This window comes from Carassius auratus, unplaced genomic scaffold (genome assembly GCF_003368295.1).
Source record: "Carassius auratus strain Wakin unplaced genomic scaffold, ASM336829v1 scaf_tig00000706, whole genome shotgun sequence".
NCBI lineage: Eukaryota > Metazoa > Chordata > Actinopteri > Cypriniformes > Cyprinidae > Carassius > Carassius auratus.
In genome coordinates this window covers 18,583-30,391 of record NW_020523315.1, presented here as the reverse complement: position 1 = coordinate 30,391, position 11,809 = coordinate 18,583, and the positions used below count along the sequence as shown (strand labels likewise).

The following is an 11,809-nucleotide window of genomic DNA, read 5'->3' as shown; positions in this document are numbered from 1 at the left end:
CACAGTTCTCTGTACCACCAGCAGCTAGTGAGTCTGGGAGAATTCTCATCCAGCACCCACACCATCAACACTGGTGCCCCCCAGGGGTGTGTTGTCTCCCCACTGCTCTTATCCCTCTACACCTACGACTGCACATCTAAAGACCCCTCTGTCAAGCTCCTGATGTTTGCAGATGACAGCACATTTGAACATGAACAGCACTGTAACAACAGTGGGGTCATTCAAGTTCCTGGGCACCACCATCTCTCAGGACCTGAAGTGGGAGTTCCACATAGACTCCATGGTCAAGAAGGCACAGCAGAGGCTGTACTTCCTTTGCCAGCTGAGGAACTTCAACCTGCCACAGGAGCTGCTGATGCAGTTCTACTCTGCAGTCACTGAATCCGCACTGCACTTTTATAACTGTCTGCTTCAGCTCAGCTACCAAACCAGACATTAGAAGATTGCAGCAGATAGTCTGGACTGCTGAGCAAATCACTGGTACAACCCTCGCCACTCTTCAAGAACCGCTCTATTTCAGAGTAAGTAAAAAGAGCTGGCAAAGTCGTTCTGGACCACTCACACCCAGGCCACTTCCTCTTTGAACTTTTGCTGTCTGGTCAGCATTATAGAGCTCTAAGCCCCAGAATGGCCAGGCATAAAAACAGTTTCTTCCCTCAGGCAATCCATCTCATGGACAGTTAACTTGGGAATAAATGTGTAATACACAACACTATTTATACATTTATTTATTTAACACACATACCTCTTTTTACATGTACTTGCATTTGAACATATCACACCTGTACACATAAATAAAATTTGTTGTCTGCTTTGTATATTGTATACATTTTTTATATTTTGTTTGTTATTAACTATTTACTTATCCTATTTTTATTCCCTCATCATCTGTTTCTAGTCTTGTCACTGTCATTCTGTTTGTGCAGTGGAAGCTTCTGTCACCGAAACAAATTCCTCGTATGTGTAAACACACCTGCAATAAAGCTTTTTCTGATTCTAATTAAGTTCATTTGAACTCCTGCCCTTTGAAAACCCCATTAATTATAATTGTATTTTTGTACTTTAAGTAAAATTAATAATCTGTCATGGTTGGAATAGGTTGTCGGCTTCGACATTTACAGTACAACTTATTCATATTAAAGTGATAGTTTACTTCAGAATTTAAATTTAAATGTATATTTATTAACCAGTCATGAAACCCTCTAATGCTGGTGAACTATCCTTTTATGGTTGTCATTAACCTACATTTTAGCTTGATATTTGCATTTCATGAGGCCTTTATGTGACCCATCTCAAGAGACCCTCAATTACTCGCCTGCCATGAGGAAACTAAACACCATCTGCGTCTCTCACATCTCCCAGTGCCATGGTTATATAACCTTGACAATGTGTGCCAACCAGCCTACTTTGACTGCCCACTGTGTGGGTTTGGTTCTTATCCCCTAATGGCAAACAGTAATGCATTCAGCAGAGCCACACATGCCCTGTTAACTGCTTCAGCTCTGACAGAGGGTTTATTCAGTCAAACACAAAATAAACATATTATGATATCTATAGGGACATAGTTGCTTAGGTTTAACGGATCTATCATACTTGACTTGACAAGCCAGCATCTTTTCCCAGGATTTTTATCAAGATTTCAGCATGCACCTCCTGCAGGGAACATAAAAAGTTTGAAAAGCAACTTTGCATTGACAAATGATGTGTTCGAAGTGTTATCATGGTGGAATTTTCATATGAGACATGCTGCTTTCCCTCAGGTCCTCCATGAGCCCTTGATTGATGAGGACCCCGTGTTCATTACCACATGTACAGAGAGGGAGCTGCGCAAGAGGAAGAAGAGAAAGTTCAGCCTGTGGGTGCGACAGTGCAGCTCCACTGGTTTCATCTGTCAGGTGAATGCACACGCGCTCCCACAGGGAAAACACAGGAGGACAAAAAATGCATCAGTTGCCCCAAGATGTTACGTCACGTTGTTTCTAATGAGAAACATACCAAAAATATGAATTCATTGAAATATTTTGCTATACTCTGCTGACACATATCAATTTTACACAATTCTCTGATATTTTTTGATGCAAATTAATTAAAATTAGAAAGAAATGACTACTGAGAAGCACATTACCAGATGGAATAAAATATAATTTATAGAGTCAACAAAGAAAACGAAAGCCCAGACCACTTAACATAATTGCACTCTTCTCTTGGTCTGTGCCTGTTAGAGAAAATAACTGCTATGTGCCTCCTATATTTATACTTATTATATTTTTTATGTATTGTACACTTCAGTTCAAAAGTTTAGGGTCTGTAAGATTTGTTTTTAAAAATGTTTTTGAAATGCATCTCTTATGTTCACTAAGGCTGCATTTATGTGGTCAAATACATTAAAACAGTAATATTTTGAGTAGTATTACAGTTTAAAGTAATTAATTCCTGTAATGACAAAACTGAATTTTCATCAGCCATTTCTGAAGTCTTCAGTGTCACACAATCCTTCAGAAGTCATTCTAATAAGCTGATTTTCTGCTTAAGAAACATTGCTTTATTAACATTTTTGTGGAAACTGTTATCGTTTTTCAGGATACTTTTGAATAAAAAGTTCAAAAGAACAGCATTTATTTGAAACCGATATATTAAGTAACATTATAAATGTTTTTACTGTCACTTTTGATGAAATTAATGCATCTTTGCTGAATAAAAGCATTAAATAAATAAAAAACATTCTCACCTTTGAAATCATAATGAATTTTGAAGTTTAAGAAAAAGATTAGATCGATTAGATAGAAATAAGATATCAATTAGATAGTAAAAAGAGGGCACCACATAATCGAATGCCAAATCATTCACCATAGTATCCAGTGAAATGTAAATAATCAATGAATAATCATTTTTGTTAGGGAAAGTAAATAATGTCAATTCTGATTGATTGTTTAAGCAGCTTTAAATTCTGTCTTCCTTACCAGATCTATGTCCATCTGAAAGAGGGTCCAGGTCCAGATGGTTTAGACACGTTGAAAAATAAACCCCAGCTTCACAGTCTGGTGGCCAAGCAGCTCTGTCAGAATCTGGCTGGCCGTAATGCAATCATCTTCACTGGCCCAAGCATCACAAGTCTAAACTTGTTTCAGGAGTTTGAAAAACAGGGTAGGTGCTGTAACTCATGTGCAACAGTGCTGCATCTGTCAGTTCTGCATCCTTATCTGCTCTACTTCTGCCTTTGCTTCTTTTTTCTCCCCTTCTCTTAAATCCTCTCTCCATCTGATGTTCCTCATCCCCTGCAGTTTTTAATTACGCGGTGACAGCATCCTGTGGCAAGGAATAAATGGGGAAAGTGAGAGGAATTTGACCTTGAGTTCTCATAGTAAACGCGTTTTTTATACTTAAAGATTATTTGAAAGCCTCCAGCTGGACTGGAAGGAGTGAATTTTAACAGCTAGAGTGGATAAGGCTAGTGGCCAGCTTCTTTTTTTTTCTCTCTCTCTACATTTGAATCAAAACATTCCACATTATTAGAGAACTAGGTCATAATTGGATGAAATATAATTTTTATTATATCAGTTTCATACATAGCCTCATTCATCCTCATACAGTACTGTTTCTGTTCTGTAGTATTTAGGGAGTAATTAACTAAAATTAGTGACTTTTCAATAGCGTGACAGTAGCTCGGTGGTTTATCAAAGCAGTGTAGATTTTATTTTTCAAAAAGTTAACATTGTGAAATACTACATTGTGCCACAACAAAGAAAATCATATTTATTTTTGCATAAAACAAATGTATTTTTGAATTCTTTTAATAATGGAAATAAATTCATTTCTATTGAATTGGCCTAGTTGCTGCAAGCAAAAACACCACACAACATGTCTGATTCATAAATTACTATTATGAGTCAGTTCTTTTGATGAATGCTGTAAGAGACAAGTTATCTGATTTTAAGAAGTACAATGAATCCTTCACTGAACTGAATCCACAGAACTGTTCATTTTTCTAAATCTTTACTTGATGCACTCAACCATACCACTAGACAGTAGTCTAAATGAGTAAGAACCATTGTTTGCACATCTCTTAAAAACTGATAGACTTCTTCCCATAACTACTACCATATTTTCTATCGGTTTTAACCACTCTAACTACTAATCTAGAATAACTCCAAGAAGTCTAACTTCCTCTACCTGTTCTATAGGGACACTCTTTACTGACAAATTTAATTGTCGTTTAAGTTTAAGTTTAGAATTTGATCCAAACACAATACTTTTAGTTTTTGTCAAATTTAGGAACATCTTATTATTCCGTACCCACTTTAACTCCTCATCTAAATCCACAGATAATTTATAAATTTATGTCGCTTGTAGATATAATGTTGTATCATCTGCATACATAACTGCCTTTGGATGCTTTAAAACCAAAGGAAAATCATTGGTAAAAATAGAAAATAACAATGGTCCTAGAGAGCTTCCTTGAGGAACACCACATTGCAACTCTTCACTTCCAAATAACTACCACTATAAAAATACACATTGCCTCCTAATAGTAAGATAACTTTTAAACCAATGTACAGTTTGAGAAGTAAATTTATAACATTTACATTTTTCCAACAATAATTTATGATCCAGCACATCAAAAGCTAAGCTGTTTATAGCTAGTTTTCTAATTTTAATTATCTATTTTATTGCTATCATCATAGCTGAGATGATTTAGCTACATAGTGACACATAGCTAAATACTTCTCTGTTCGTTGCATAAGTATGTAGGATGGAGAAGAAAGTCTTCAAGGAATGATTATTCACACAATTGTTCCCTTTACAATGCGGGGAGGAAGAATAATATCTCAATCAGATTTCTAGGCCACTTTCAGAGAGGCTTTAGCATCTGGCAGTGCTATGGAGAAGACATCAGCTCACAGCTTCATAGATCACACATTCAGGGGTCTATTCATGTGACCTATATTCATCCGATCAGCATTCAAATGTGAACACTTGTTGTGCCATACAATATTCATTCTCAGCCTGCTGGATAATACATTCCCTCTCCTGCAGGCATCTACTGCTGCGGGTTGTTGAGCACCAGGAAGAGCGATTGCACAGGTCTTCCTCAGTCAATGCTGATCAATACCGAGTCTCCTCAGCAACGTGGCCAGTCTCACATTAAGATGAGAGGAAATTTGTCAATAATCAACTGGTACAACAAAGGCAACTTCAGGTTCCTCACAAATGCCTACCCTCCCACTAAAGAAGGTAAGAAACACACAGGAAAGTCAGATGATGTGTTTCTTCTTGCTTTAATGAAGCAGTTTCGAGAGTTTATAATAAAAGAAATAGGGCTGCCAATTTAAGGCGTTAATTAAATAGTTAGTTATGAAGAAATAACGCTAAAGGTTTTTTGTACGCCGTTAACGCACCCGCCCCAGCCCAGACCTGTACGTCATCTTACACTGCTAACATTTGAACTGTTGATTTGACACACACGATGCAGGGTAACAACTCACTGCCCACACATTCAATAAATTCAGGAGATTGGGGAAAAAATTTCCGTGTGAGTTTTTGTCTCAAATTTAATAAGTGATATCACACAAGTGATATCAATGAGTGCCAATGTGATTTTATAAAACAGTTCAGTGAATAAAAATGTAATATTGTGATATATTGTAAACACAATATTGTGTATTTTTGCTAAATTTTGCCAGTGAAAATATTACCTATGAAGCCACAGTAGAACTTTTGTGTACAGCAAGCAGCACAGCAGTCGTTTGCTTCTGAATGAATCAGCCGTTTGAACTAATGGAATGAATGAATGACGCAATTACTTACTCATTAAGACATTTACCGCCACCTACTGGCAGTTTTAGTTTCTTGTTTAGAGTATCATTTCATAAAAATAAATATTATTATAATAGTTTATTATTATTATTATTATACAAATATATAATAATATAATACAAATAATATAATATAATATAATATAATATAATATAATATAATATAATATAATATAATATAATATATATTTAATTATTAAATATATTTCCATTAAAAGAGGATAGTTCACCAAAAAAAAAAAAAAAACATTTTGACAATTTACTCACCCTCATGTCGTTTCAAAACTGTATGACTGGCTTTCTTTTATGGAACATAAAAGAAGATATTTTGAAGACTGCTGGTAACCAGTGACTTTCATTCTATGCACACAGTGGAGATGTTTAAAATTAAATTATTTTATATCCCATTGTATGAAATATTTAATTTTAAAGGTATACCTTTGGTAATGTCTACTTGATATTTTTCTCATTTAACACAATACGCAATAATGGCTTACCTTTTGGGGATATTTTCACATACAAATTTAATTCGTGATTAATTCGATTAATTACATCATGTAATTAATTAGATTAAAAATGTATTCGATTGTCAGCACTAAAAAGGAAACATGCAAACTACAAATGACACTCGCAAGCTGCATCAGAAACACCTCCCAAGAGCATCTTCACTATAGCAGTGTAAGCTTAGATTGGTTTTACGCTGATTAAGTGGATATTGTGCACATCATAGGAATATAAAAGGCAAAGCCTCATTGTATTGCGCTGGTCTTCAATAAGCCTTAATTCCATTGTGACAGCAGCCTCACATGAGAAATGTTAGTGCTGATACTAGGCATTTTCATTAGTGAGTGATATAAAGCACTGAGTTGCAAATAAAATATGTTTTATCGATTCAATCCTTATTTTCCTTTTTCTACTTTTTAGTACAATCCAATCGAAAATTAAATGTATGCATTAAGCGTTCAAAGCACTTAACATTCTCGAAAGGTATATCTAGCTATATCTATATGGTAAACAAATGACAGGCAGAAGGGAGATTAAATTATGACTTATATTTCATTCACTGAAATAATACATTTATATAGTGAAAGCTTTTCATGCTCCTCTTTGAGAGCAGGTGTCACTTTTGATTAATAGGGCTATACAGTTTCATTGAAAACTCGGTGCTAAATCTCTGCCAGGTTTTCTATAACCTGAACTAAAATTATCATCCTACTGGTATTCAGCCTCAACTTTTAGACACTTTGTAAGTCCACAGTCTATAAAAAAATATTTCCATTCATTTCCCCATTGCCTTTAGGACTCAAAATAGTCCATTTGAATTCTCAAAAAGTGCCTGCATTGTAATTTACGTGCCACAGGCACTCGTGAGGAAGACAGTAGTTTGTGCTCTAATGAGCAGTAGATTACTACTGATTGCAACAGATGGCAGTTAATTGTATGCTGACAATATCACATGGTGCATAATGGTACAGATCTAATGACTCTAATGACTGGGACTTCTTACTGATTATGTTTCAGTGACATCAAGTTTTTGATTCGAATTTAATTACACGTGACTCATATTAAAAATGTAGAAGATGATACATAAGTTATATGATGAGTGATTACACAAGAAGGATGCTTACTAAGGCTTTGTGCCATTCAAAATTGAACTGAGAATGCCTTTTATATTCTTTTCCAGTTCCAGAATGTAAACTGAGGTTGCACACAGAATGCAGAACTCTAATTTGAATGTAAGAAAGTAGAAATAAAATGACTTGTTATTCCGATTAAAATTCCAATTTAACTTCCTGTGGTTTGTGGCCAGTTCAATACAGAATTTGAAATCAAGTAGAAATACAATAATTTGGTGTTCAGTAAAATTGTTTAAATCTACATTTATTCTTGTGATCAGTAAAGGCATGATTCATGCTACTAACACAGCAGAAGATCTCGTTGCTAAGATGCAGCAGAAAACTGAAGTGTCGTTCCTTAATGTCAGATGTTATATCCTCTTGTCTTCTAATTGTGATTGACATTTCTGCCCGGATTGTCGTAGGGGTGATCATTAAGAGGAAGAGTGGAGAAATCCCATGCCCCCTTGCTGTGGAGGCCTTTGCTGCGCACCTCAGTTACATCTGCAAATATGATGACAAGTACAGCAAGTGAGTTTGACCAATCAATTCAGTTTTACAAGGAACCTTTAGGACATATACATGCATTTTATAGTACACTCAACTCATGTTTTTCCAACTAGGTACTTCATTTTCCACAAGCCTAATAAGACCTGGCAACAGGTGTTTTGGCTGACCATCAGCATCACCATCAACAATGCCTATATTCTTTACAAGATGTCAGACGCCTACCACGTCAAACGCTACAGCCGGGCACAGTTCGGCGAGAGGCTGGTTAAGGAGCTCCTGGAGATGGATGACTGCTCACCCACTCAGTGAAAGAAACCGCATGCTGTCTCAAACCCACCCATACTAACATACTCATACACACTTGCTTTCTACACTTCATGGTCATTATGAGTGAACTGACCCTCTGCATAAGACTAAATGTGCCAAGTTTGTTTGACAAAGGGACATTTGCCATTTAAACTCACTTTTAAGATCCCATTTGATACTACAGGACTAATGTACATATCTCACTGTAACACTTACTGCATGAGAAACACGGAAATGTGCCCTTTGTAGATGTGCAATGATTTTACCATTAATAGTGTTGTCATAGTTGTGAACCCCAAGGTACAATGTTTGTGAGCAGCATATCCAACATTCAGCACTGATAAATATACTGTATATACCCTGTGATTGAGGTGTTTTATCAGCAAAATGAGAATGTAATGCAATTCACACATTAAATCACAGAAATTCGTATATATGTTCTCCAAAATACCTGGGCTTTTTTCTATTTTCTATCACTTAATATTTAGGATCTTTATGACTCTTGTTTTTTTTTTCTTTTTAAAGGCAACAACATTAGTGACACAGATGACACTGGAGGTGAATTGTGGCAACACTACTGTGCTTCTCAGTCGTTTTTGCACTCAGAAGTAGCGGTCAGGATTCATAAAAGTCTCCAAAGTAGGATTTGCAGATTTTAAATAATGTTCCCAATAATAGATTTCCCATCAAATCTGTATTCAATATAACATATTAACTCCTTTACCTGTCTTTTATTAATATCCAGATCCTTTGTTCAATTATGATGAAAGTAGGAAAAGGGCCCAATATACAGTAGTATACCAAAAAATTATGTAAATATTATTTCTAATAATTAATTTATATATTTTTATTATGTGTCATTTTAAATTGATTATCTAGGGGCATGGATGCATTTACAAATGAATTGGAAAAACAGAAAGAAAATAATGAAATTCAAAGACTTGAACTAGAATGTCTCTCTACCTGTAAGCAGGTGGATTTATGAGGACTTTCACTGTTCCAGAAGATATCAAAAGATCAATTCAAGAGATCAATTCTCCGTGTTGCTATGCTGTAACCTTGGTAATGACAGTACAGTCGCAGCCCATGGCATAATTTGTTCCTTCAAAGAACTGAAGCAGATTAATTTCCCTCAGGTAATATCTTTAGTCTGACATCTCCCACTGTATCCCTGTGGTATACTCATACTAGATAACGAGCACTGTAAAGAACAGATGTACTATTTCTTATTTACTGTGCCATCACTGGCTGTTTTTCTTTGTACTGAGTGAAACGCTGCACACTAACAAACCAATTAGGATGTTTATCACTGCACATCACTTAAAACATTATTTTAAGGCTTCACATTCAGTCTATACAAATCTGTACAAAAAAAAAGTATATATATGCCATATTTTATACCTGCATCTCTTTTAAATTAATACAGAAGCAATGTTGCATTATATATTATATAGGTGTGCTCATAAACATAATTTTTTATTTTTGGTCATGAATAATGCAAAGTTTGATTTCAATTCATTGTAATATTTTTGCACTACTTATCTTCATACTGTAGTACTCTAGTCAATATACTAACAAATACCCTTCAGGCGAAAACTGGCACCTGTGCTTATCTAATATAAAATGCAGCAGATGATTTTGAGATTGTATATCCTTGTTTTCCAGAACATTTCTGGGTTCGATCTGCACTTCAGTGGGAATTAATTAATTATTTGAATCAGGCAGACAGTGAAGTGTAACGGCATTAGAGAGATGTTTGACCTTATCTAGGGTGACCTCAGGGTTTTGTAACTACAACATCTAGTGTAGTGCAGTATAATGTAGGAGAACAGACCAGGTGCTATCAACCTCTCTGCCAAGAACATAATCTGTAAACCAGAACCGAGACTTTTAATTAAAGCCCTTGCTAGTGCAGTACATTAGAATAAAAACCTTCCAATAAGCAAAGTTTCTGCCACTAACATTGTGCTATATTTTAGGGCCAGCTTTGTGTGGCATTATAGCAGGTAAAAACAAACTGTTCTTTTAATAACAAATCCGCTATGACAACTATACAGTCTCACTGACTGGAACAAATTCCTCAATATCTGGTCCCCTGTTGGACATGTATCTGTTTTCATGTATGGATGTTGTGAGTGTGCCGTGTCTTGCCGTTTAATGCTTGGTGTTCCTTCACTTGTCTTCTCACTGTGAATGTTGAAATGATTCAGGTGTATGTAAGAGTTTACGTGTTATCTGTAATGTTCACCTTCACTGTATGTCCAGTTATCAGACTGACCCGTGCTTCACCTCTCTTCGTCTATGTGAGTTAACACCAATTTGCACACTAATAAATGTTATTTATACATACTTTTTTCCCCCCAACAGTAATTGGTTGCAACATTCATTGCACTATTACTAGAATCTCACAAATAATTGTCCAGGTCAGTTTTTTTTTTTTTTAATCAAATAGAAAAAGAAAAGATCTCTCTCTATAAGTACTATTGGAACCCTAGTTACTTTTTTCTTTTTTCTTTTTTATATTGTGACATTTTTAGGACATATGCACTTTCTGTCCTGAAATTCTCATTACAGTAAAGCTGTAAATTAAAATAATAGATTTAAAGGCAAGATTTGTTTGTCAAAGAAAGAATAAGATTCTTTAAATGTATATATTTATATATTATATTAAATGTTTTTATATATATATATATATATATATATATATATATATATAACTGTAATTTGTACTGCATTTAATATTCACTTAATTGTAATACACTAAATACAAAACTAAATACAAATAACAATACAAAAATTCTGAGGGTCCTAGAAGTATATCGCATTTTGATGCAAAATATTTAAATTAGTTTTGTTAATGCACCATACGTGAAAACACTTGGGACACTTGATATGTATATGATTTAATTTTTTTTATTTTTTTTTAAGTTAATTATTTTCCGTCATTTAAACTTTTGCAATATCTATAAAACAATGAACAAATACAAGCGCTGTACAGTTGACAAAATCACTATAATTGCAACTGAATGTGTAACTGTACATGCATGGACATACATACTGTATATACACACATATACACTATTACTGTTGACCCCATGCGGTTTCCCTTTGCCATTTAATGCAACATCAAGATCTTTCTAAAACTGGCTTTTAAGGAAACCAAAGAGACATAAAAGGTGGGGTCACATGTCCTTCATTTACTATGAAACTGTCCTAGTCTGGAATAGAAGCGTGTTTCCATGTTTCAGTCAAACAGCAAATGACTTTGGCACACTGTGCTATGTAAACATTTCATCCAATTCCAAAATTAGCCATAATGTATTGCTCTGAATTTGGTTGAGTTCTTTAAAAAGCCCATCATTCAAAGCCCAAACTTTACATCATTTCATTGGCTTCTTCTAAACTGGAGAAAGGTGGCGTGATTCACTATGGCAAAAGTGCAGTCCACATCTACCTCTGCTTTCCTGTCCAGAAAAATCATTGACTACAGGAACCCCAAGAAGCTACAGGATGCAGAGAACAAAATGCAGGCAGGTGGACCGATTTTCTTCCTAAAGGCCACAC

General features: G+C 35.2%; 1 protein-coding gene across 1 annotated transcript; it reads left to right on the top strand.

Annotated features, from left to right (window-relative positions):
• Positions 1-1,628: 1,628 nt before the first annotated feature.
• On the top strand, positions 1,629-9,131 carry LOC113069066 (piggyBac transposable element-derived protein 5-like). Its single transcript, XM_026242042.1, has 5 exons — positions 1,629-1,895; positions 2,964-3,144; positions 5,035-5,232; positions 7,855-7,960; positions 8,053-9,131. The coding sequence occupies exons 1-5, from the start codon at positions 1,737-1,739 to the stop codon at positions 8,246-8,248; spliced, it is 840 nt and encodes a 279-aa protein (XP_026097827.1). The 5' UTR covers positions 1,629-1,736; the 3' UTR covers positions 8,249-9,131.
• The last annotated feature ends 2,678 nt before the right edge of the window (positions 9,132-11,809 follow it).

Bases quoted from the DNA above. Each gene is read 5' to 3' on its own strand.
- LOC113069066 (XM_026242042.1), top strand. From the start codon at position 1,737: ATGAGACATGCTGCTTTCCCTCAGGTCCTCCATGAGCCCTTGATTGAT. The intron at 5,233-7,854 runs GTAAGAAACACA...GGATTGTCGTAG, and splicing joins CTACCCTCCCACTAAAGAAG to GGGTGATCATTAAGAGGAAG. The intron at 7,961-8,052 runs GTGAGTTTGACC...TTTTCCAACTAG, and splicing joins TATGATGACAAGTACAGCAA to GTACTTCATTTTCCACAAGC.